The sequence below is a fragment of the Pogona vitticeps genome, chromosome 4 (genome assembly GCF_051106095.1).
Source record: "Pogona vitticeps strain Pit_001003342236 chromosome 4, PviZW2.1, whole genome shotgun sequence".
Lineage (NCBI taxonomy): Eukaryota > Metazoa > Chordata > Lepidosauria > Squamata > Agamidae > Pogona > Pogona vitticeps.
Genome location: NC_135786.1, coordinates 193,493,525 through 193,521,360, shown reverse-complemented (window position 1 = coordinate 193,521,360; position 27,836 = coordinate 193,493,525). Strand labels below are relative to the sequence as shown.

General features: G+C 38.6%; 1 protein-coding gene across 2 annotated transcripts in view; it reads right to left on the bottom strand.

Moving 5' to 3' along the window:
* The window catches only part of SNTG1 (syntrophin gamma 1), a 290,507-nt gene that overhangs the window by 114,954 nt on the left and 147,717 nt on the right, over positions 1-27,836 (bottom strand). For both annotated transcript variants that reach the window (XM_072998919.2, XM_078393734.1), the window contains 6 exons: positions 20,866-20,918; positions 14,469-14,603; positions 12,884-12,940; positions 9,259-9,316; positions 7,826-7,869; positions 7,650-7,691 (listed from right to left, as the gene is read on the bottom strand). In XM_072998919.2, the coding sequence (XP_072855020.1) occupies positions 7,650-7,691; positions 7,826-7,869; positions 9,259-9,316; positions 12,884-12,940; positions 14,469-14,603; positions 20,866-20,892 (363 nt within the window). In that variant the 5' untranslated portion in view covers positions 20,893-20,918. The remainder of the gene's footprint in view (positions 1-7,649; positions 7,692-7,825; positions 7,870-9,258; positions 9,317-12,883; positions 12,941-14,468; positions 14,604-20,865; positions 20,919-27,836) is intronic.

The following is a 27,836-nucleotide window of genomic DNA, read 5'->3' as shown; positions in this document are numbered from 1 at the left end:
TGCTTTCCTTTTGCTTGAAAATTCATGCACATTTTGATATGCTTTTCCCCATGTATGCATTTATTTAAACACTTTACCCAATTTATACACTTGCTTCATTGATTAGTATGTGTTGAGCATGGTTTTTTTGCAATTGTCTTCACTTAAAAGTTCCCAGATTAAAATGTGTGTATATAGTTCTGTTCATTTTTATTTCTCCAAAAAGCCTTGAAAATCCTTGAGACTCTTGTCTTATAGTAAGTACTGAGGTAAATGAAAATACTACTTTGACAGAAACTCTCAAATACACAAAATAATTCCAAATTCCTACAGTGCTTTTGCTCAGAAGATGCTGCCCTCCAACAGCTGTGTAAGTGGATGAGGATTTGAAGCACAGATATACATTTGAATGAAAACATTGTCTTAAATACACACACAAACTTGTCAGATTTGATTCAGAAAACTGTAAATTTAGGTTCATTTAGGCTGCTCCCAAATAAAATATCATATCTCCTTAATCTGTAGTATCGATCTCTCTGATCACAGATCTAGAAAATGATTGTTAAAAGTAACATTTGTAGTCAATTAAAATGCAACATGGAAAGAAAACAGAGACTAGAGCCCTAATCAGGAAGAAGAAACTATACGTAACATTACATGTGCAGGAGAACATTCTGAGACTCCCCTTTCTTTGTCATAACTTCAGTTGCCCTCTTATACATGGAGAATAATGAAAGGTCAGACCCAACTCATATGGAGGGTCCACACAGATTGTCAGCTCCCACCTCAGACTCAACTTCCAATGAAGGAGGATTCAAAAATGGGCATGGAAGGGGCAGGGCGGAGTGTTCCCCTCTAAGTACATGGAAGGGGCAGGGCGGAGTGTTCCCCTCTAAAATTCTGCAATGTCTGTGTCTTCTGAGTCCTCAATAGTGTTAAGGTACAACAGCATGGTCACATGAGAACTAAAAGTGGGGAAGAGATGTGGGCTTGCATGAAAATCTTTTTCCCAACATCCCCATCCTTCAATCCTAAATTTACCATGATAACATCATAAATATCTGAAGAAGATCCATTTTCTAATGCTGTAGATAACTAAGAAAATAGAAGTATTTGGAGCATGGTTTGCAAGACAGCCTGTATCCCTCTTTTAGTTCTCACTGTAAACAGGCCAAATACATTTACATAAATACTAATATCAGGGGTCTCAAAGAGACTTTTTTTCTAGAAAAATGATTAACATTTTTCTTCATTCTTTACTGTTTTAAAGCATGACTGTTCAGTTCTGACAGGCCATTGTAAAAACAGCAGGAAAAATAACTCCTGAGACACCTATGGCTTCTCAAACACATCATCTTAATTCTTCTCAAACATAGTATCATCAGACTATGGTAGCATCCTTAAATTTAGATTCAGATCTTCTTTCAATTAGAGATGGTTAACATTTCTATAGAGTAGTGGTGACATTTTTTTTTATTATTTTGGTTTCCACAATCTTGAATATCTGTTCAGTTTTCCTGAAGATCTGGTGTCAAATCCTTGGAAATATATTCTTCAACTATTAAGCCAGTATCTAATTTTTAATTACAACTAAATTTAATCCAGTGATTCAGTGGGCAAGCAGTAAGTCCATTGGCCCAACCCTACTGATCTTTGGGTAAGGTTTTCATAGCTTGCTGCAGCTAATTGTTGAGATACTGGTGTATCTCTTGATTGTAGAGTTGGCATATGACCAACCATCCAACTGCGACATTTGTTTGTTTGTTTATAATAATTAAATATCACCTTTCCCCTAAAGGATCTGATGCTTACAGTATTAAAAGAAACAAAGTCAAATACCAAATAATAAACTGTTACACTATTTAAAAGGCATTAAACAAATATCATATTAAAACTCATGATAAGAGCAAGATTAAAAACACAAGTAAAACAAAATAAAATGATCTCTTTAAAAAATCCCCTTGGTTGAGCAGTCATTTAAGGGAAAGCCTGCCTGAAAGATCTTCGTTTGCCTGCAGAAGGACAGCAAAGATAGGGTCAGCCTGGTCTCCCAGGTGAGAAAATTCCAGAGTTCAAAAGTAGCAACACAGAAGGCCCTCCCCCGTGTTCCATCAAATGCTCCTGTGATGATGATGGACTGAGAGAAAGCCCTCCCCTGTTGATATTAATACCTGAGTAGGCTCATAAAGGGAGATACTGTATTTTAGATAGTTTAGACCCAAGCTGTTTAGGGCTTTATAGGTCTTTATACTTTATAAAAAGTATAAAGTTTTTATACTTTATAAGCAAGCAGTTTGAATTTTGAATCTGCAGCCAGTCGAGCTGCTGTAACAGGGGATTTCTAAGATCCCTGTAACCAGCCTGTTACCAATCTGCCTGCAGCATGTTGGACCTGCTGGAGTTTCAGAACAGTTTTCAACGTGTCCTGACATTTCAATATGATCAATCATTTTTATGTTTATATCAACTTAAAACAGAAACTAGTTGAGTGTTCAGTTCCAGTTGGCGAAAAGCTTAGTCCCAAAGTTGCTGCTCTCTTCACAACAGTCAGCCAATTCTTGGCTCAAAGAAAGACTAAGTGGAGCTTTTGTGCTTGATATCTTTCCTTTCTGAGTAGTTCAAAGAGGACACTGCTGTATCAGTAAAATCTGGGTCACAAGGAAAACAGATTGTTGCTGACATTTTTTAAAGAAACCCTCCACTTGGTAATTATAGCTCTCCTTTTTCATGTCAGACTTCGAAGAGTACTAGTCAAAGACTTTACAGTCACTGCTGACATAAAATGATTCCATACAGTGAGAAAAGATCATCAATTACTTTCCAACCTATCACCATTTGGCCTAACTTTCATAAGCAAGACAGATGACTCTTGAGAAAATAAATGTGTACTCAGCAATACAAAAGAGAGCCATCACTATCAAATTAGATAAATGCCATTCACTCCACTAGGCCATTGCTCATTTACAGGCTACAGAGCTGCCCACACTTTGTTTAGAGAAAGGTAGACATACTGTATTAAGTTCCACTAAATGCCTTTATGAAGGTAGGGAGAGAATTTTTATATTTATTTAAATTGGAGGCCACACTGGAATATTCTTGCATTTCATATGTTGCTCTAATTTCATCTTCTATTTTGATCGGTTGTAGATGATTTATAAACAATTTAATTGTTTCATCAGTTATTACAAGATTTGGTTGAAAGGTTAATGTGCATAATGAGTACCACCAAAAGTGACAAGAAGTCTGGCCCCTTCTCTTATAATCTTAGCACTGCAGAGCTGAAAGGGACTGTTACAGGGCAAAGCCTGTAAGAACTGGTGCATTGGCCAGTCCTTTCTCTGGTGATTCTTGAGATCCTCAACGGAGGGGTCAGGCCTCCCCGGTTGCCTTGCCTGCCACTGCTCTCCTTGGTGAGTACCTGAAACAGGGTGCTCAGGTTGGGTGGAGTCCATGTGTGTGTGTGTGTGTGTGTGTTTGGCTTCCCCTTCATGGCGAAGATGCCCCACTTCTCATGCTGAGGCTTTGGATCAAGTCCAGCTCCCGCCAAGGAGGCACAGAAGGGAATTGAACTTAGCCAAATGCCTATCCAGCAGTTGACATCTCCTGTGTCATTTAGGTACAGCAAGAATTATTGTAGTTAATGTAAACTGTCTTCACTTGACTTCACAGACTATTTCTATGCTAAATACAGAGTCCAGACTTGTGCCATGGGAAATTCACTCTTGTTCAAAGACTTCCTTGAGGGAGGGCTTTGAAAAAAGATGATTTTCCCGAGGCACAAGTGGAAGGGAACGTATTCCCAGTTTGCCTAAGACAATATTCTCTCCCTTCTAGTGCCAATTTAAATTATTTCAGTAAGTTGCAAAGCATTAGAAAGTTTTTTTTTTGTTTCTTTGTTTTAAAAAAGCACCTTTACTCTGGAGCTCATTAAAAATAATATATACTTTCATATTGCCACCAGTTTAAAAGACTTGGGACAAGTTTGTATTCTGTGAAGCATTCAGTACAACAGCTTGTACTTGTATGCAACACATTTCATACAACATACACTAATTAGATATGGGTCAAAGCTCTCTTGGTTTGGAAAATTAAGACAGAAAGGATGTAAAGACTTCTCTTTGTTCATATCAAATATTGTCACAAAAGCGGCAGATCTTTAATTAGTTTATTCTCCTTCCATATGCTTTTCTTTGAATTAATGAATGGCATTGCTCTGGCACACTTCTTGAGATAAATGTTCTTTCTCCCTGAAAAAAGGGGCAGTCAACTTCCAGAGGTCTTGAGAGCTATACACAACCATCCCAGTATGCTGAAGTCCTACATCTACTCTCATGCCTTCCCCAAAATATTTTCTCATAACGGAGCCTTTTTATTAAACATGCTAATGAACAAATTTTTTAAAAAATACATTTTATTGAGGACAGGAATGCTGTAAGAAAGATATGACACACACACCCCATTCCCCTAGAGGGCCCAATGGGATGTTCTGAATAAATTGAATTGATGCATGCATGCATAAATCAGTGAATGTGAGTGAATGTTGCAGGCCGTGAGGGCTGGTGACCCCTATGGTCTATATTTTGTCCGCCTTAACTTAGAAAGAGATTATTATAGCCAGATAGCCCAGAACCTACCTCTCAGAACAGCCTGAGACACTCAGAAAGGCGAGATGGTCTCATGATGCTCATAGGAGCATCTCAGTTCTGAGAGTACAGGAAAGGGGCTGCAGCAGTAATGGTTGGTAAGGACTCATGGTGGGCTGACAAAAAATGAAAGCAGCAACACCGCATTTGTTTTATTTGAACAAAACCATAGTAGTTGAATAGAGCCCCCTCAATTCTATTTGAATATAAACATATTAGTGTCCTGGGCAGAAACGATAACCTCAGGATGCACCTCAGGTGATTGTTCTGGTCATGGGATGTTCTTGAACAGTGGAGACCATCTTAAGATTTTCCTCCTTCACCTCTGAGTTTTAGAGGGTACCGGGGGGGGGGGGAATCTTGCATTATACACTGACATCTGAATATCATCATCCAACTGGAATCATGTGGGTTGAAATAAAATGTCTGTAATCCCCAGGTGAAAATGCTAACAAGTGGAGATGATAAGAATTAATCTTCCATGATATCAGCTGGAAGAAGATGCTATGATCTCAAGGTACTGCAAGAATCCAGTGCCACTCTTAATGAATCATAGGAAGGGAGGAAGGCTGAGCAAATTACCTCATTTTACACTTAGCCAAAGGACCATCAACCATTGCTCTCAAGAGGCAAGAAGGGAGCTTTATTTGGGGGTGAACAGTCATCATTAAGAATAAAATCAAAGAGCATTGTGGCATATCTTTTAGTGGGTTGTAGACAAATTCTAAAGAATTAGTCCTCAGCCCACAAAGGTTTATACCTAATAAAACTTCAGTCATTCCTCAAGGTGCCCAATGACACCTTGTTGGGTTTTGCTGCCAAAAACTAACATAGCTGGGCCCTGGAAATCACTATCAAAGAATTCATTAGAAAAATACACATGTCAGGTAGGAAACTGTTGAAAATCTTGGAACAGGCACAAAAGAACAGCATTAGTGTGTAGATGTGAAACTCTGGGGAGACGGAGCAACTATGAAAGGAAAAGAGAGCAATAGTTGTCAGGATCTAGTAAACACTGCATCTTAATCCTTTTTTTAGGACTGTTATGTTGCTTCAACCCCATCATGCTGGTTATGTTCAAATCATTTCATCCCAGTCTCTAAAAAAAGTTCCACAATGCAATCATTCTGGAGTCATGCACACTTATTTTTATCTGGTTGGTTGTGATGATTACCATGGCCAGGGTAATCTCTAAAAGTTTCCAGATATGGCCTGAAACATTTTCAAAACAGCATGTACTTTGCATCTGTTAAATACAGATTCAAGTGTTCTCCCTGTGGGAAAAAATGCAAGGGTGGCTGAATGTACAAATAAAAACTAAAAGAAAATATTAATCCTAGAAAGCATAATCATGCTGACAAGCAAATTAGCATTATGCAACTTGTGTTTTACAACTTGCATGATTGGCAATGAACACAAAACAATGGCATAGCATCATGGCAGTATAGCAGTTCTGTCACAGATGCACCAGTTTAAAAAAACCTGAATACTTCATTTTGCAATCACCAAAAGATTTTGTGCATTAAATTAGCAACTAATCTCATCACAGTTAAAGTCCCAAGGTTTGATTATACTGTCAATAAAAATCTTAACCTCAATTTTAAAATAAAATAACTATAAAAACCACCCAGAGAAAGATTCCTCTTTTTTTTTTTTTTTTTTTTTTGCAGACAAACCACAATTTATATGTTGATGAACCATCCATTTAAAAAGGGGGGAAAAACTAGAAGCACAATTCCCGATAATAGGGTTAGAAAAGCAATGTAATTATTTCCCAAACATCATATACCACCATATATTATGAAGCCAAAAGACATTTATTAGGAAGCCATAGATAGCTTTGCATCTCATACATAGTTTTGCCAACAACACATAACAACTGCCCTACACAAGAAACAGTTTATTTTAACCACAAGTTGTGGGAGAAAAGACAAAAAAGCTCCTGCTCAGACCCCACCGTGAAAAACTGCCTGCCTACCAGGAGCGATTTGCAAAGATATTTGACAAGAATAAGAGCCTCATGGCACAGTGGTTAAAATGCTGTACTGCAGCTAAAACTGTGCTCACGACCTGGGGTTCAAATCCCAGGTAGCCGCCTCAAGGTTGACTCAGCCTTCCATCCTTCCGAGGTCAGTAAAATGAGTAACCAGCTTGCTGGGGGGGGGGCAATGTGTAGCCTGCATAATTAAAAATTGTAAACCGCCCGGAGAGTGCTTGTAGCGGTATGGGGCAGTATATAAGTCCAATAAATAAATAAATAAATAAATAAGAAATGATTTCAAGCCCTATTGACATGTTACTTCTCTGGAAAACTCTAACATGGAGATGTAGGATGTATAGATGTATATAAGTATGCTTCTTATATACTATCCCATTGTGCTCAAAGCACTCTCTGGGTGGTTCACAATTTAATTATGAAGGGTGCACTTTGCTCCACCGGCAAGCTAGGTACTCAATTTACTGATCTTGGAAGGATGGAAGGCTCATTGAACCTCAAGCTGACTACCTGGGATTGAACCTGGGTTGTGAGCAGAATTTGGGCTACAATACTGCAGTTTAACCACTGTGCCATGAGGCTCACAATAAATTCAGTTGCCTAGCACAGATGGACACTGCAGTCCAGCAGCATCTGGAGGACCACACATTCCCCATCCATTGATGTAGATCCTCAGTATTTGGTAGAAAAAAGAGCAGCATGACTTTGTCCTGTGTACATCTGGCAGCCCTGAACGTGATTAACACACATAGGGGCTCTATTTATTTGAAAGAACTACTGATAGCACAACGGGGGCGGGGGGGAGCGCATACAAATCCTATGAAGTAAAATGCTCACTTCAACAACATGACTGAAGTCACTAAGTGTAATCCAGGGACAATATGATATATAGAAAATGCACCACTTAGCAACTGCAGAGAAAAACACATATTCACTTACAGGGCATAATGATGAACATTGCACTAGATGTGAATCTATGTCGATAGGCATAAGAGACCAGAATGCTTTAGAAAAAGGGAGTATAAGCTCACCACTTCTTCATGCCTGCATTTTCTTACATTAATTCCATTAATCTGTTAAGGAAAAAAATAATAGTTGTAGCAGTAATCATTATTGTCATCATCATCACGCAAAAAATTATCACAGAGGTTAGGCTTTTTATTACTACTAGGAATAATTTCTGACCAAGGAAAAGGGTTTTATGTACCTGTAGAATTGCGTCCCCTATGAAAAGCAAGCCTGAGAGTTCCGCTGAGAGACGGGGGGGGGGGAGATATGGAGGGACAAAGAGAAAACAAGTTTTTAATTTTAATATTTTCTTTTAAAAAATCCTTTGGTAGCACAAGCAAGGAACGAATTACACAACCAAAATACGAATTAAACAGCGAAAAACAGAAAGAGACAAACTTCTTGTATGTTCCCCCATATTTATATTCTCAGAAAATACTGACAAAGTGCATAGGGAAACATTACTTGCTCTTCATGGAGTGTACGTCCAATCTTGAACCTCTAATCTTGGTGATCAATTAAAGAATAATTAATAATCTGACCATACAGACTATAGCTCTACTTTTAAGTATAGTGCTGACATTCATGTATATGGTGGATTCAAAGAGTGACCTGAGAAGACTACCTTCCATCTTGTCTGTGCCATTTTCCATCCAGTTTCTATATTAATCTACTGTTTTAAAAAAACTCATTGAAATTAGGATTTACATGTGAATTTCTGAATGCATGTTCTCTCCAAAACACATTTCTAGATGCATTGTCTCTCAAGATATGGCTTTTAAAGAGGTTTTGACACTTTTTCAGAATTGAAAACTGAATCAAAATATACAGAGAAGCATACATTCTGGTGGCAAATTATGATCTGATCCACAGATTTGTCTGGGAGATTGTTCTTCCTAATGTTTCACCAGTCTCTGTAGCTGGCTTAGGAAAAACCAAACGTTAGGAAGAACAACCTTCAGAACACATCCAAAGAGCCCAAAAAACACACAACAACCATTAGATCCTGGCCGTGAAAGCCTTCGTGAATACAAAAGGGGAACTGCTTCAAGCATCATGTTAAAAAGCTCTAGTCAAAACAAAAATTTTATGAGTGTCCCTCCCCTTGGCAAAAGTTAAGTTTTCAACTTCAACTTTGTAAGATTCTTACTTGATCCACTATACTATTCTGACTTCACAGAGCCCCTGCACATATGCAGCTCCATGAAGTCACAAGCATTCATTCACTTGGGGAAAGTTTATTAGTCCTGAGGATGGACAGGAATAATCTGTTCTGTTGAGCAGAAATACCAACACTCTATTTAGAAAAGTTTTTAATCATATGAGACTAAGTTAACAAAGGAAAGTCCATATTACAAATTTGTTTAAATTCTTTTTACCCTGATGCCAAGAAATCTGCTTGGGCAGCCTTAGACTAGGCTTTTAAAAACATATTCTCTATCACTAGGCTTACAGTTTAAGAGACATGGTATGGAAGAAGAAGAGGATGTGAGGGAAACTCTTGTAATATTCCATAGTTATGTTTTATGTACACCAATTTCAAATGGGTTGGGAAGTCACTCCAAGAGAAACAGATAAACCTTGAGATACAATATTTTAATTGTTGAGAAAACAGCTGGCATTGGGACCTACCTCGTTGCTCTTTGGAAATTTTGGAAACCACCACTGGAATATTATGTTCTGCTCCTCCCTATGAGGTGAAAATGGATTTTATCAAACATGTTGTCAACTTAAAAGTATTATTATATTTCTTTAAAGTTTTTACTCCAGTTTTAACTCTGTATTATTTCAAGGGGAAAACTCTTTTACCATTCCTTTCAGTACTAAGGCTATGAACACAATCAACTCTATAGCTTGGGAGACAGGAGCACAATGGCAGCCTTAGGACAACAGGGTTTCAACAGAACAATGAGAAGTTGTTGACAAAGAAAGTAAAACTGTGAACACACTGCAGGTTCCCCTTATTCACCACAGATTACAGTACCAAGCCACCTGTTGAGGAAGGAAAATGGGCACAGTTCTGAAAATGTGGCCATGCTGAGATCATTTTCTTGTCACTCTGACAAGGAAGAGATACATAAAAGCATGCAACAGAAAACAAGCTATTTGGGCATTAAAGAAAATGTGAAGGTTTCCTTTCTTTTGCTTCTCTTTTCCTTATTCTTAAATGCACAAAAATCAGAAAGGAAATGAATAGGAATCTGGAGCAAAGGAAAGGGTTTCCTAATCAGTCCAGGCTTGAAAAGGTCCTGCATGATGGACAAAATGAATGGAAAACAAAATACGCTACAATTGCCACTTTTTAAAACAAAGAACTTATATTTCTTGCCTTAAAGAGACTTTTCTCATTCTATAACCAGTTTGCCTCAGAAACACACACCAAGGGATACCACACAGAGACCTCTTAAGAAAGATACATAAAAAAGGAATTTGGGGCAGATCCAGACAACACATCCTCACTCCAATGTTTGTTAGCTTTTTCAGTTTCTATAGATGCAGGAAAAACATTGCCTGAATGGTCTAAAACATGATTAGTTCCACAGCCAACCTCATATGGCTAAGCAGGTATTTTGCAACTTTTCCAATAGGATTTGCCTGCAGACTATGCTTGAGACTACCAGCTCCTAAGGTGAACCAGTTTGACCGATTTAGTGAAATACTGTAAGTGGTATGTTTGGAGGAAAAATGCTATTTGATTGAATGTAAAATGGCGATAAAAGCACTTTCCATTCACAAACAAATATTCTACTTTTGGGATCACAAGCATATAGATCTGTTAAAATGAGAAAATGGTTGAAGCTCAGACTAACAGACAAGTTGGAAGATCAAAAAAGCAATATTGGAGACAAATATATGGGCACTTAGATTTATTAACTAGACACTGAAAAGGCTAACAGGAAAGATTCAAAGTTGACTAAGTAACTCAAGAGTTTGTGAAGTTCGAGGTTTGTGAATTGAGAGGACTGGGAACATCTATGAAGAGATCTGGGATCCCTAAAACTAGTGAATTTGAGCCAAGGTGAAACCAGCACTTTTACATATTTCTGTAAAAAAAAGGAATCAGAGAAGTTCAGATAAGGTCTCAGGAAGCAAGGAAAAAAATGCAACACTGATTTTTATAACAGGGCAGTGATATTTTATGATTTGGTAAATATCAATTTCATCCTACTAGGATGAGGCATTTTTGAAATAATATTTTTCAAATCCATCTATGGTCTGGCATATGTTGATGGACTGGAAGATGGTCACTCATTCTCACTGCTCATGTAAATTTCTTCTGATCCTCTCCATCTGGTTGTCACTGTATCCGATTATTGTTCATTTTAGTTAATAAGGATGGTTCAGTATCCCAACAGAGTATTCCGCAAGACATTTGATATGGACAGAATAACAGTAAATGTATGACAAGTAAATACGATTTTTGGATTTTGTCCAAACTATTTCCCACTGCTTACAAACTCTGCTGGAAACCCAAGCAAGCCAACAAACACTAGATAACTGTCCAAAGCCTAATATTTTTGAGCTTTCGCTAGCAATCTCATATGCCACATTGCCCATTTTCAAAGTTTAAAATGCTTTGGTTTGATACATAATTCAATTTTATGTTTTAGTTTTCATCCACATGTAATTGCTGTTAACACATAGTAGCATACGAACAGATCATCCTGTTTATGTGTACATTCATTCTTATGAGATTTTAGTCACAGTGCATTAGCTAATTTTAGTAGGAGGAAGACAGAAAAATTACACCAATTCTTAGAACTAGAGGCATTAAATTGCAGAATTATTCCACTAAATTATTCCACTAAAGGAACTGTTTCTGGGGAGGAAACAGTTGCCCTGCAGTCCCCTGCAGAGAAGGGGAACCCCCCATCACAGGAAGAGGGGATCTCCCCATCACAGCCTTCCCATGTGCCTTGAAAACATGGTCCAGAGGCTAAAACATTGTCAGGGACAGCTTGTAGTGTAGTCTGGGACAGCTGAAGAGGGCTGGACAGTGGAAGAAGTATTGTCATTCTGAAGAAAATCTATTGACATGTTATTTCACTATTCAGGCTTGGGAAATTGGAAAACCTAATTTCCTAATCAGTGACAATGGCTGAAATCCTATCGGTTAACATAGTAAGTCACATTATTGTAGGTTTATTGAATCAGTGGGGATTTGGTGAGTCAGCTCCTCCATAAGAGCCACCACCTCCTCTACTTGTGACTTTTCTTTAGCATAGCGAGTTAAAACTAAAATAGGCCTATTTCAATAAAAGGAAATTATGGAGAAATTGACTCACCAAATCTCCATGAATTCTATGGGTCTACTCTAGTGCAACTCACTACAGTGAGATTGGCATGGTCATTCATTCCCTAAAACAGTGGTCCCCGACCTTGGGCCTCCACATGTTCTTGGACTTCAACTCCCAGAAATCCCAGCCAGCAGAGTCGGTGGTGAAGGCTTCCGGGAGTTATAGTCCAAGAACATCTGGAGGCCCGAGGTTGGGGACCATTGCCTTAAAACACACATTATGAGGTTATTTTTTTTGGGGGGGGGACATACATGATTGCTATTTTGCATCCATTGCCAGTAAACCTGAGATTAGTGCTATTGCATAATGATATATGTCTTTGTTTAGGAAAAAAGAAAAGGAAAAAGTGATGTTCGCTGCTTTATGCAGTGCTGCAGAAAAAAAGAATTACATTCACTGTTCTTCCTTCCTTCCTTCCTTCCTTCCTTCCTTCCTTCCTTCCTTCCTTCCTTCCTATGTCCCCTAAGCTTTTTAAAGACATATACAGACAATACTTATGGGCTGATATTTCTACATGCAGAAAGCAATAACATTTTCAGTCTTATCAATAACAACTGCAAAATTAATGCAGAATTGTAAATGAATTCATTGGTGACACTATGTCCCAGGCACCATAATTTAGCATTCATTAATAAGCACTTAAAATTAAAGCCTCAATCTACAAAACAACAGAGAGTGCAGTTGAATGTCTTCTATATGTATATATCATGGTTTATAAGTACAAACTGAATCTTAATGGGATACGGTGTCTGCTTGTTCCACCATTAACTATGAAGTTGAGGGAAAGCTTGTGTTGATTGCCTATTACAAACAAACCCTTAATGAAACCCATCAGGACTCATTGACAGTGCAATAAAACATTTAATCAAGCACTTTCTGACATGATTTAAAGGTATTTTCTACTAGATAAAATACATTTTAACACAATGTATGGCACATATAGGAAAAAAGTACACTACCTTTATACTTAATCCAAATCCTCCTACAGTTTGTCTTCTAATAGTTACAGTTCTTTCCTGAAAAGGTAAACCAGGTTCAGCTTGAATGTAGTTTAAATATTTCCTGAGAAAATACTCCCTATTGCAAGAAGAACTGGCTGTTATTTCTCTTGGCACTTTGTTTCCACAATGGCATTTTGAATCCTACCATTTGTTTTGGGGTGGAGAGAAGCAGCTATTTTTGTTTTTCTAATTGTAAAGTGACAAATTATAGCTGCAGCATCACCACAACAATGTGAAGACAAAGCACATCCCATTAAATAAAAGAAGTGCCAGTGTGAGTTGCTAAATATAAATACTGCTATACAATTCTTCTTCTTTATAAATAAATATGCAGAATGCCAGACTGAATCATCTGTTGAAAATAACACCAAGATAGCACCAGTAATTACTTCTCAGTGCCCTGCTCTATGTGTTATTGGAAATGAGTATTTTTCACAAGTTCTTTTGGAGAATGTAAATCTTACCCCATTAGTGTAGTGATATCTATTATCAATGTAGTTAAATTTTAGTGGAGACCATATCATTTATGGTCATTAGCAAAAATCATATCATGAAACAAGCAGTGCACAACACAACAGTATGCCTAAAGCTTAAATTCTGAATGTTGGTGTGGTACTGAAATTCACAAATTGTAACAGGAATCCATTGGACTTCAGAGCTTTTGCTTAAGGTTTAATCAGAACTCAGTTAAAAGAAATATCTATGTCACTCCCCACTAATCTGACCCAACTACTGAAGCTTATTCAACACATACACAAACTCTGTTATGATCTATGGCAGTTTTTACAACAGTGGTAACTCCAGTGTGCATCTTGGCATGAAAAATAAAGCCTTCCAACACCAATGTGTGTAGATAAGTTGTGCCAGTCAAATGTGGTCATTCTGAAAGTGCTGGGGCATTGAAAACACCCAATCATGCTGGGCTCTAATTCTGATTATGAAGTTGGTATATCAAAATTGGGAAACTGCAAGGATTGAATAGCAGGCCTCCTCCTCTTCCTTCTCCTCTTCTTCTATTTGTGACCATTCTTGCAATTTAGTAACAGATAATTTGATCTGATGATTACAACACAGCAGGTTTCTTCAGTTGGCAAATGTAAACAAAATCTGCTGAAACATTGGTAAAGGAAAGCCCACAAGCAGAGTAACCTGAAACCTGAGCACAGACTATCCATATCACAGCTAAGGCACAATTAGATTCTGCTCTGTGCATGGCCCCAGTGATAATGTGGACATTTCCACAATTTTAAGAGAAACCATGATTCTGACCTGAGTCAACAGTGTCTATTATATATATAAAGTTAAAAATAGTATGTTACCTTAGGAGACATCCATATTAATGTAATAATTTTATAATGGAAAATTATTATAATCTTCTGTGAGATACATAGAGAATGCATACGGGGTAGAATGTATTGAACTCTAATGAGACCACATTTATTCACGTCTCCTCTTCAGACGCTGAAAAGTCAAATACTACAATACTATCAGTAGCACTAGAGTATCACCATTCCAGAGTGATGATAAAGAAAATGATACTTACACCAGAGTAAAAAGGTTCGCCAGACACACAGATCACGTCTTGTTCTTGAATTGTCAAAATATCTTTGGCTAAGTGCAGCCGCACTTTGAAAGGTTCCTGGTTACCATCCTGCAGCAAACAAGTACCTGTCTTTGTCTTCAAAAGTTCAGGAGAAGAAAAGAGTTCATTAGTTTGCAAGCTGCTACTGACTGTTCCGCTTACAGGACTATCATTTCCAGTATTCACCACTTAGGACTTTCATGGATAAGTTCAATGATATCTGGTGAACCTTTAACAAAAGCTACCACATTCCAAACAGGTTTCTAGTCACAATGCTTATTAGTTACTAATAAGTTACATATTAGATGTAAACATAAATACTGGCACAATTACATGAAAAAATTATTAGTGGTTACATTTTAGTGCCACTTAATAATAAACATATATCTCATTTCTGTACATGAGTAAAAGATGGCAAGTGTTGCTAATGATGTGTGGACACTTTTAATTTCATCACAAAGTCCCCCTTTAAAATATCAAGGCATGTGTTTCAGACACCAGCACAGCAGTGCATAAAGGTTCTGCCTTATATATTTCTTCATATAGGGCAAGCCTATGCTAATCTTAGTTTCTGATTAATCTAATTAGACGTATTAGGATTACTCATGAACCAGGAGCTTAACTGGGATCAGAGCAAAGCACTCAGACACCATGAAGGATTCCAGTCATCCTGCTTTAAGGTTATACAGTAATCCAATAGCTCCTCCATACACAGAGACTAATTCATTTCCAGTGATTTACAGATCACAGTGTGTGCCTATGGGCTGATTAACTAAAAGGTGTTTAAATCAAGTTGATCACTCTGGAAGGAAACATTCCAAGCAAAGCCAAAGGATGTAGGCAAAGCATTTGAAATGGAAAATGTGGGTCAGAGATTAATGGTGATTTGGTAATGACTGAAGGGTTGTGCCCCCTTTTCATTCTTTCTTTCATTTTCAATAACAAAACTTTCTTCCTTTTCCCTGCTCAGGTATGTGACAGGCATCAGAACTAGATATGCCTGTACCCTGCTAACATTTCCCATGACAATATTTTCTCTTCATGGTAAATCTGAGTTCCTTCAACTCCTGAAGGACAGCTGCATGCCAATTCAAACCTACAAACAGGTTTCAGATTTTTCTGCCCTCAACTACAGCTGCATAAACATCTTCCATTTTCTAGCACCTCACCTTCCATTTCTCCATTTGTCTCCTAAACACATGTACCAATTAGTCCTTTTTATGCTATTTATGTACTGTCCTCGAGGATAGGCTTTTCCAGCTAGAAGAAAGCTTGGAAAAATTCTTTTTTTTGGGGGGGGGATCAAGGTTCTCAAAATCCAGCACTTAAATTGTACCTCTTGCAAGACAGCAATTATAGCTGTGGGATATTGGCAGCTGCAGTCCACAAAGTAACTTCTCAAAGCTCTGCTCCACCTGGAAAAACCCATCCCTGTGGACCTCCCTGTTCTAGACTAGAAATGGCTGGTGTAAGAAATATACTCCTGTAGAGAAGAAACCTTAGTCAGTTAGCTCAATGAGTTGGTTATCTGACTGTGGAGCCAGAAGATGGGAGTTTCATTCCCCACAGTGTCCCAGGAGAAGAACCAGCCTGTGTAGCCTTGGGAAAGCTGTGCAATCCCAGGGCACTGCCAGAAGAAGGGAATGGCAAACTTCTGAGTACTATACACTGAGAAAATCTAGAAGATCTAGAAAGGGTCACTATAAGTAAGAATTGCCTTGACAACATTTTATTATAATTATTATTTAAAAATACCAGGCACAATCAATCAAAATTATAAAAACATTGTCTCATATAACAGTTTTATCCAAAAACCTATGTATCTGTTAAATATCAGCACAGTATGTATGATGTTTATAATACTGTTGTTTTTTGTAGCTCTGACAGCGTTATTTCTGAAATCTGCAACTGCTTATAATACTGTGAAAACCCGTGGTATTGTTCCCAAAGCCCCAATGTCAATGTGTATCACTGAAGTGTGTTTCATCCACAAGCAAGATGTTTCTATTGCCAGATCTCTGTATTTTGTTAATTTTTCCAATTCTTTAGCTTTAAATGTAGCATCCCCTGAAATTGCAATGTTAATGATTCAGACATTTCTTTGTCCTATTACTACTATGCTGGTGTGTTATGTTCAAAGTGGATATGATAAGGAAATCCAACAAGATCTTGACCATCATTTTGTGACAAATTCTCTACATGATATTTCCCATGTTTTTTGTTTGTTTGTTTTTGAGGCTGACAAGGTGGATTTTTGTTTGTTTCTTTTGGATTTGTTTGTTTGCATAATAGCTAGTGCACTAATTTTAACAATATCATATCTACTTTTATAACTTGTTGTTATTTTGTTGCTGTTGCTACCATTATTATTATTATTATTATTATTATTATTATTATTATTATTATTATTATTATTATTATTATTATTATTATTATTATTATTATTATTATTATTATTATTGTTGTTGTTGTTGTTGTTGTTGTTGTTGTTGTTGTTGTTGTTGTTGTTGTTGTTATTATTATTATTATTATTAAAAACCTCCAGGCACAATCCAAATTATTAAAACATTTGACTCGTATTATATAACAGATACAAGTTTTAACAAAAAACCTAAGTATCTGTGAAATATCAATGCAGTGTGTGTATGCTGCTCCTAATACTGCCATTTTCTGTGGGAAGCTACTATTTCCACAAGACAGGGAGTAAGCAACAGGTGGTTCATATTTCTGCTCTATCCATCCAGTCTTTGCAGATGAGCAATGTCTCATCCAACTGAGGAGATCACAGATCTTAATTCAGCCACAGTATCATTTGGTCTCAGTGTAGCAGCCAGTCACAAAATAGCAAGGAATGCTTCCAAGCTTAAATCTTTCCAGCAAATCCCAGGCTTTTCACTGCATAACATGTGCAAATTCCTGACTTATATGAAATAAAGACCTCTCCAATGGTTGATGTCTCAGATATAAGGAACAGAAGAAAAAAGAATGTTGGAAGGCTTATGTAAGAACTAACATTTCACACTGTTATTGTAAGTTATCCCAGCCATGCAAAGCCACTGTTGAGTTTGTGGAAGATACGAAATGATTCACACCTAAAAGCATCCCAAACATTCCCAATTAGTTTGAGGGTAGCCTGAGGTGACACTATTTTTGAGAAATGTTAAATTGTTTATACAGCCATTTTCTTTTACTTGACTGCCCACTTCTGACTTGGCTGATTATCCCCATAACATCTCTTAAGGAGCTTGATGGAGAGAGCTGGGGGCAAGAACTAAGTGGTGCATAACTATACAGTAGAAATAATTAAGCCTGATGATGAAATTGAAATAAAAGTCAGCACTCTGATGCACATGGGCAGAGTTTATTCACAATCTAAACAAGGACATCAAGCATTGGAAAACCAAGCTATGTGTAGAGCAACTGACTGCACATGTGCAGAAAAAAAATTAATCTATAGGAAAAGCACTGAATTATGAGAGCCTATCCTTTACAGTGAAGAAGCAACTGCTGCTGCCCAATTTGTCTTTCAGTTAAAGCCTGTTAAAATACATCTTTTCCTGTCCTACCTGAGGGCATTGTGAAAACAGCTAAATAGTGTAGCCAACAGCTGAAAGAAGGTAAAATTGCATCTTGGCAGTAAAGCCAAGAAAACACATGATAATATGTTATATTTAATGTGTGGAATTTTATTTTATTTATCCTCACTTTTGGAGAAACTCATAGATAAAAAAACAAGGAAAGCCTATGTCAAGTGTCCATCATTCCAATAACAGTCTATTCCACTGAATCAATGTGTTTCAAGTAGCTCAGCCATCTGCGATTGGTAATCCATTTGAATCAATTTGCAAAATCCATTTTACATGCATTTACCTTGTAATTTTGGGGAACATTACTTTATGATTTCTACACTGAGGTCCTGATCACCCTCCTCTAATAGATACCATGAAAGGGTGAACTTTACCAGGTGTTGTGGTTTCTCCTTTTAGTACTGGAGCACTGGGAAGAGATGCATGTAGCAAATGTGCCCTCTGTCTCTGGAATTCAAATGCATATTATAAGTCTCTCTCTCCCAACCAAAGTCCCTTGGACTACCATCTTCCAACTATCATTGTGAACTGTCAGCAAAACACAGCCTCTCACATGCTGTACTTAGGCTTGATTCCACTTTAATTGCCATGACTCTGTCCTGTACAACTCTGGAATCTAGAGTTTTGAGAGGTTTCTATTTTTAGAATTCCATGCTGTAGATCAGTAGTTCCTGATCTTGGGTAACCCAGGTATTCTTCAACTGCACTTTCCAGAAATCGTGGCCAACACAGCTATTGGTGAAAGCTTCTGGGAATTCCAGTCCAAGAACATTTGGATTATTCAAGGTTGATAACCACTACTCTAGATGCATTGTTATATTTATCCACAGCCCCAGTTTCTATTTGGATTATGTTCACCTCTATGAGGTGATGTTCAACCTAATCAACATAACCTATGTTCAACCTAATCAACATAATCTATGGATTATGTTCAACCTAAATAACACTATTTCCACATGTTCTGTCCCAAAAGGTTAAAATCCGACATACATTTACCTGGAAATAATTGTAATTTAACTCAAATGACTGAAATTCCATTTAAGATGGCATAATGTAAAGCTACAGCTGTGAAAGTATGCCAGACATTACACTCAGACAGACAGCATTGTGCAATCAATCAGTTCTTGTTCATGTAATGGTTGTGCAACCAATCACATGGTTCACATCAGGACTGTTACACAATCGACCTGCAGAAATGCTTCTTTGATATTGCTTCTGCCCAGATTCAATTTTTACCCCTTCTGCAGCTTTGCAATGTGTAGAAGTGTATGCTTTCCTTCCAATACATATTTTAAACAACTTATTTTATTTTTTAAAAATATTTCTCTTGTATTTGTACTGGGCCAAAAATTGGGACTTAAGGCAGCTAGCAAAAAAATGGAGAAAAAATGGCTGAAATATAAAAGAGCTTCAATAAAAGAAAACACTTAAGAACCATGAAAAATATATAAGGGAAATAAACAGTTGCTGTACAGATTAAAACCTTCTTTTATAGTAACCTAACTCAATTGCCAAATGTTTCTTACAAATAGAAATGCTTCTTACAAATAGAAGCTTTTGCCTGCCAGAAGAAGAACAACAGAGAGGAGTCCAGGCAAGGATCTCTTAGCATGGTGTGCCACCTCCTGACAGTGATAATAAAAAGGTTATATCTGCAAGAGGGATTTGAAAGCCTTAGGAATGGACCTCAACAGATGGGAAACCATGACATCTGAGCGTTCAGCCTAGAGGCAGGTGGTGCATCACAGCCTCTCCCAATTTGAAGAGACATTTGTCCAGCAGGCCGAGGCAAAGAGGCAGTCACGAAAGCAGCAAAACCAGGGAGCTGGACAGGGGACAGATTGTATTTGTCTTCAGTGTGAAAGGAATTGTCATTGTCGAATTGGCCTTTTCAGCCACAGTAGATGCTGTTCCAAGTCCTCTATTCAGAGCACGTTACCATAGTCTCTCGAGACTGAAGGGTGACTACACATCCTTATGTCCCCACTTCCTGCACTTCTGATAGCCCAGGTAGGCACTCACCTTCAGATTCATAAACCACAAGTTTAATATAACATCATGTACAGTTTATGGTAATGCCAGCTCAGACCAAGGATTCGCTTGATCTTGGTTAGTGGTGGTGGTGGTGGTGGTGGTGGTGGTGGTGGTGATGATGATGATGATGATGATGATGATGATGATGATGATGATGATAATAATAATAATAATAATAATAATAATAATAATAATAATAATAATAATAATAATAATAATAATAATAATAATAATAATAATAATAATAATAGTCATTTCATTATTTATTTGTATATTTCTATATGATGATCTATTTTACAAAGCTTTTGTACTGCCTGACAAGTAGTTCTCATTTTGTTTTTTAAAGTGGAAAGTGCAGGAAGTCACAGGATGTTTTGATATATATATGATACAGAGGACAAATAAATTTCATGCTGAAAGACACAGAAAGAGGAAAATGGAACAATGCTTTTGCAGAATCCAAGACACACTTTCATGATTCGCTGCTTTCTTAGAAATACTTACAGTCAGAAATACAAATAATGGATTGATGAATCTGTGGAAATTCAACTTTTTTGTGCTGTCTGACAAGTCTTAGTCATATTTTCCACACTGGAGTTTTCAAAAGACTCCTTTCCCTTCCCTGTCAGATTAGCTAGAAACTACATTTCTTCCTTCTCTGAAACATTTCACTTAACATATCAATTTAATATTAATTCAGCATGTGCGCTTTTTAAGTTACAAAAATCTGGCATTACCTCTTCACATGCAGTCCTGAAATCCATGTGCTATGGCACCAAGAGATGTGTGTCTGAAAGAGAAAAAACAGGCTTATTACACCCAAAGAGCTAGTATTTATTTATTTTATTTCATTTCAGTCTTAACTGTTTTCCAATTCAGGCACTAATTATGGCTTACAAAATGGTGGCATGTGTGTGTATTGACAACACACATATAAATTAAAATATTCAAACTTCTATGAAATGTGAAATAATATTAAATGGTCACTAAGTGTAAAACAAGGTACCCAGTGTGATGTAGTGGATAGAATAATGGACTAGGACTCAGGGCACCAGGCTTTGATTTCCGGGTTCTGCCACGGAAACTAAGTGGGAGTGAGGGTGGAACTGGTAAAAGCACTCCTTAAACAACTCACTTACCCTGAAAACCCTATTAGGTTAGCTATAAGTCCATTCTGATGTGACGACACACAACATGTAAATCAGCTTTTAAAAAAACTAAAACTAAATACACATTTTAAAAGGTTTTAAAGAACTGAGGAAAAACTCTACATCCTCTTTCTGTAGCCCAGTCAATGGCCAAAGGCTTCACTGAAATGTATTTGTTCTGGGAAGGAAAAGAGGGGGAAAACCCGACTTCCTTCCTCATTGAAAGGACTTCCACAGCTTGAGAGCAACAACTACAAAGTCCCTCTTCTGTGTCCTCACTGAAAGTGGCTGAGAATATTGTGGGACCAAGAGAAGGACCTCCCTCAAAGATTTTTAAACTGGGGAGGGATTCAGGTGGGACCAATATCCAGAAGATCTGATGCAACAGGGGAATTACATACTCCTTGCAACCAATCTTATGTACAATCTGGCTGTAGAAGTTTCTTAACACTCCTCAAAGGCAATCCCATGAAGAGTGTTTAATAGTAATCCAAGCAAGATGGATTGGACTGGATTCCGATGGAACCCGACGGAAAATAACTTAAAAGCTGCCAAGGTAAGGTCTAGCCTCTACCTTGCTAAGGTACAGGCTGCTAGAAAAGCCTACATCATTGTCCAGATAAGCGAAGCATCCAATTAGCAGGCGGAACTTCTCTGTATAGTATGAAACCTATCTGGAATTGGCCGCCATGATTGGTCTCCGTCTAGAATTTCTTGTGACCAATTTGCAGCATTTTTAAATCAAAAGTGGAGGCCATCTGCCTGGATCTTGCACCGTATTTGAAAACAGTGGATCGAGCTGAGACATCCAGTGCAGCACCTTGCCCATTGAGAATTACTCAGTTTCAACCTGTGATGTCTGCAGAGGTGGACAAGGTCCTTGATCGCTGCTGAGCCTCCTCCTCCTCCCTTTACCTTTGCCTGGACTGGCTAATCAAAGCTGCCAGGCTGGTGATAACTGAATGGGCCACTGAAATAATAAATGGGTACGTTCTTGAGGAAGAACGTTAAGGCCCATTAGAAAGAAACCGAGCTTGGCGGCGGACAACATTGGCAATTATAGGCCTATCGCCAATGTTTCTTTTCTTAGCAAGATATTTGAGAGGGTGGTGTCCAACCAGCTTCATGCTCCCTTGAATGAATGCCCTGGATCCGTTTCAGTCAGGCTTCAGGCCACGCCACAGTACAACAACGACATTGGTCACCTGCTTGATGACTTACTTAGGGAGGCCGACAGGGACAAAATGTCCTTGCTTGTCCTCTTTGATATTTCAGCCTCCTTTGATACCGTTGACCACAATATCCTCCTGGGGAGGCTCTCTGAGTTGGGGATTGGTGGCCGTGTTCTCACTTGGCTCCAGTCCTTCTTGGAGGGCCATCCCCAGAGAGTTCAGCTTGTGGAGAACGTATCGGCCCCGTGGTCCCTCAGTTGTGGGGTCCTGCAATGTTTGATCATCTCCCCAATGCTGTTTAACATTTATATGAGGCCGTGGGGGGAGTCATCCAGGGATATGGAGCTTTGTGTTACCAATATCTCTACATCACCTTTTTTCCATCTGCAGTGGATGCCGTTCCATCCCTTGGGCGCTGCCTGGAAGTTGTTTTGCAATGGATGCAGTCAAATGGACTAAGAGTGAACCCAGACAAGATAGAGGTCCTGTGGGTGGGTGGCCCTGATGTCAGTGGTTTGTAGAACTCCCTCTCTTTTGGGGGCTGACTCTCACTACAAAGAATCCAGTTCGCTGTCTGGGGGTCCATCTTGACCTAGCACTTACCATGGAGACCTAGGTAGCGTCTGTGGTTTGGTCTGCCCATTTATATCTTCGGCGGATTGCCCAGATGCGTCCCTATCTAGACGCGGTCCACCACACCGGTCCATGTGCTGGTAGTCTCAAGAATAGACTACTGTAATGCTCTCTATGTGGAGGCTTCCTTTGAGATTGATGCAGAAGCTCCAGATGGTACAGAACACGGCGACCAGGCTATTAACAGGGGTTGAAAAGATTTTACCATATTTTCCCCACCTTGGCCGCCTTACACTGGCTACCTATCTGCTTCTGCATTGATTTCAAGGTGATAACAATTACATATAAAGCCCTTTGCAGTTTAGGCCATCGATACTCTGCCTTCCTCCGCCCAGTTCTATCTGTATCACCCACTCCAGTCAGGCCAGGTGGCTGAGAGGCCTAACGCCAAGAGAGGCCCAGTGGGGAAAAACTAGAAATCGGGTCTTCTCAGCAGTGCCCCCTCACCTCTGGAACAACTTACCTGTAGAGATCCACCTGGCTCCTTTGCTCAGGGCCTTCAAGACTAACTTGAAGACATGACTATACAGGCAGGCCTTCCCTACCGGCATTACTTAGCCTAACTCCCCTTTTCTTTCTCTCTCTCTCTCTTTCTTCTTTTTTTCCCTTTCTTCCTTTCCCATCTTGGACTCTGTGATTAATCTGGATTTAACCTTAGTTTATTTTTATGTTATATGTAAACCGCCCAGAGGAGACACGTTCTAGATGGGCAGTATATAAACTAAGTAAGTAAGTAAGTAAGTAAGTAAGTAAGTAAGTAAGTAAGTAAGTAAGTAAGTAAGTAAGTAAGTAAGTAAGTAAGTAAGTATGTATGTATGTATGTATGTATGTATGTATGTATGTATGTATGTATGTATGTATGTATGTATGTATGTATGTATGTATGTATGTATGTATGTATGTATGTATGTAAGAAGGAATGTGCCACTGGAGCCAGATCAGGCATCTCAAGGAACAGATGCAGTTAGTGCATTAGCCTTCCCAGCAGCTGCTGAAACATGGACATTCAGACTCAGGATGTACCCAGGACAATGTTTCTTGACGGTAAGTGGTCACATATCCATTTGGCACAGCTAAGTCACATGGGATCCTTGGGAAGTATAATTTCACAATACTATTAGAAGAACCAATGGTGCTGGAAAAATTCTATTTCTTGGAGTTCCTAGTACTTACAAGAGTGATGCACCAGTGCTCTAAATACTATAAATAAGAACATGAGACTTTAGGAAGACAATACAGTAAGCATCTTAATAATAATAACTGCATGTCATCAAGTTAATTTTGACTTTATAGTGACCCTATCCAGGGTTTTCTAGGTAAAGACTCACAAGTGGTTTACCATTTCCTTCTTCTGGGGGCATCCTGGGATTGTGCAGTTTGCCCATGGCTACATAGTCTGGCTCTTCTCTCTGAAGGCACAGGAAGATTCAAACTGCCAGCCTCTAGCTTTGCAGCCATATACCCAAAGTAAGCTGTTAAGCATCTTGGTGCTTCAAAAATAGCAGTTGTTGCTAGGGAAGGAGATCTTGGGAAGTTGTTGTTAAAATGAATGAATATTGAGCACTTGGTTAAGACATAGCTCCCCCAGTCAACTGAACGTTCTGCAACGATGCTACCAATACCTGGCCTAAAGTAAGAGTCACAAAGAAGCATATATCCATCACTATTTGTCAATATAATTCACTTTCAATATAATTAAACTAGCTTATGTTAAGTGCTGTCCCTTTTTACAACAAAATTGTAACCATTTTCTATAAGGTCTAACTGTCATGAGTTCTGCCGAAGAAGATCTGGCATCTGAGGAGTTAATTTCAGCTGAGGAAAATACTGGGCAATTAGAAGCACAGACAGCTGAATCATCACAGATTCTCCTCTCCCAGTAGCCAGAGTGAGGGACAAGGTTCGGCAAAGACTCATGACATGAAGCTCCTAAGCTCGCATGAATGCTTCCCGCAAGAACATCAGGTCGACCAGTCCTGAGTTTTAACAGGATGGAAGGCTTCTAGGAATTTGATGGTTGCTGCTCCTATATAATTTGTACCTAGAAGGCTTGGAAATCTGTGGAAGCAACAAGTTCATTCTCTGGCTTGCATCCACCTTCCTACTATCTTGAACCTTGGTTACTTGACCCTTGGTTCTTGGGACTCTGACTTCTGACTATGGTTCGTGTTTTGGCTTTGATAACTTGGCATCTGTTTTGTAGCTCCCAGACTTCTGACTTTGGACTGACTTATTGGACTTTTGTCTGCTGCATCCCCTGGAAATGTGACACTAACATTCTCATTTTTATTCTAACTTTAAAGCCATGTGCATTGATACATTTTCCTCTCACTGGGATAAGGAGATTGTATTTACCCAGAATTATATACCTTAATGTGTCTTCTCCATCATGAACAACCTGTTTTTATAAACTATTAACATTCACTAATAACTGAATTGTGCCCCCTTAACATATATAAATTTGAGAGAATTCTAGATTTTTTTTTCATTTTTATAGTAAGTCACAACTAGAGTAGGCCCATCTGAATGAACAGAACCTATGGAGAAGAGAACTCACCAAATCCCCACTATTTCTAGTGCAACTTCCTATGCCAAACAATGGGATTTCAGCCAATTTTTTAAAAGACAAATCACACTGAACATTTGACACAAGGTTTACTGCAATTATATTAATTATTTATATGTAGGGATTAATTTCTTTCTTTGTCAAAATTTGGGGTGTGGAAATGGTTTCCAAGACAAGTCAGTCTTCCAGGTTGACAGCAAAGAGAATCACAGAGACAGTAAGTTCCTTCACCAGCAGTGTATTTATAGACTATGTACAATGGAACTATGTACATCAGTCAACACTCAATAATACACTTACAGTAAATAAATGGACAGCACTTTGTGCAGCAACTCTCCACCAATTCTCCACACAGAACCACAGCGTGCAGCACTTATATAGTTTGAATAGCCAATCACTGGGCACACCACCTGATGTCTTCTCTCAGATATTACATCATGTCCAATACACATTTCATGGATTGCATCAGATTCCTGTGCTGACTTTTGTGGCTACACACCTGTTCTAAGATGGATGCCTATTAGTAAACTTTGATTCATGTATTAAGAGTAAATTCTCTATTATGGGTCATAATATCCTTTTTCTTTCTCTTTTGGCCTCCAATTTCCAGAATTCTAAAGGAATTCCGCAGGCAAAATTCATGTGATAACTTGTCCACATCCTGTCCGCATCTTCTGCAGAAGCTGAAACATATGAATCCGCAAGCAGGAGCCAAAATCACACCCGCTGCAGCTCCAGCAATTGCACCGTCAAAGTTGGAACAGATTCAAACAATTTTATTAAAAGGATTTACAAGTGTTTCAAACAGAGCATTGAATGGTCAGCATTCTCTTTTCATGGACAATAACATAATAAGCCACTGACCATTCAAAGCAACTTTACTTGGTGACTCTAAACTACAAAGCTAAGAGGAGAAAATTATTTCTTTACTGCAACCACTACCACAGAGCATATCTTTCAATGGATTCTAGCCTGCGTTTGGTTGCATCTACTCCACAGGCTCTCTAGCCTCTGTCCCACTTATTTTACCACTAGCAAATCCAGTAGGAGAGGACACTTAAGAAAAATCAAGTGAAGCATCCTAGTCATTCCTTCATTCCAGAGGTCAGCCAGAACTTTGGTAGATTTCCCTCTCAAAGCACCAAAAGTTTCACAAGAATAATCAGGAAAATATTCAGATCCATCAGCATCCTAGGGCAGTGGTTCTTAACCTTTGTTACTCGGATGTTTTTGAACTGCAACTCCCAGAAACCCCAGCCAGCACAGTTGGTGGTGAAGGCTTCTGGGAGTTGCAGTCCAAAACTCCTGAGTAACCCAAGGTTAAGAACCACTGTCCTAGGGTTTAATTAATTCTCCCACATACACCTTGTAAAGTTCCCAAGTTCCAGTGACGAGTCCAAACCTCACTAAGTAGTGATCTGTCCCCAATAACAGAAATACATTGAGCCCTTTTGCACATAAATTGCAATCATCTTGTCTAGCACAGAAAATGAAGTTGAGACTGAATTTTGCAATATCACTAGGGCCAATTACTACAGTTGTTCTGAAGACCATGCAGTTCAGAACCAATCTTCTTAAACTGCTCTTAAAGAGGATACCGACATTTTCCAACACCAAAAGCTGAGAGGATACCAGTGTCACTCCTGAGAGCAACTTAGCTCAGGAAGGAACTGTTACTTTTGGCCATATCCAGGTATCAGAACAATCCGGAGCAACAGGGTGGGCAGTGCACCAACAGCATCCCTATACAGTTCTGGGCACCTACCTTCCAGTGCATATGCTTGAACCTGACAGACTGTGGATCAGGGTATCTGGTGAGGGGGGCAGAAGCATGATAGACACAGCAACTCTATCTCCCCTCCAGTCCTTGACAACGAACCCTTCTGAGTATTAATCCCCTCAAGTCCATTCAACCAAGTCTTCATAATACAGGATACATTGGTGAACTAGATTGGCATGGTCACTCAAGGTCAAATTTTGAATGGTGTTGATTTCCCCTTCACCAGTCTAACTTTTAGCAGCAACAATTTAAAGTTGGGGACTGCTGCCATGTTTATCTAGGCTTTTTGAAATGAGGACAGTTTGAGGGCTAGTGTACTTTCTGTTCCTTATTAGAGATGCTGTAGTCCCCTTCCCTATCTCCCTCTGTCCAGGATGGTTTTTATAGTTCTATATTTTTACAGCCTTGT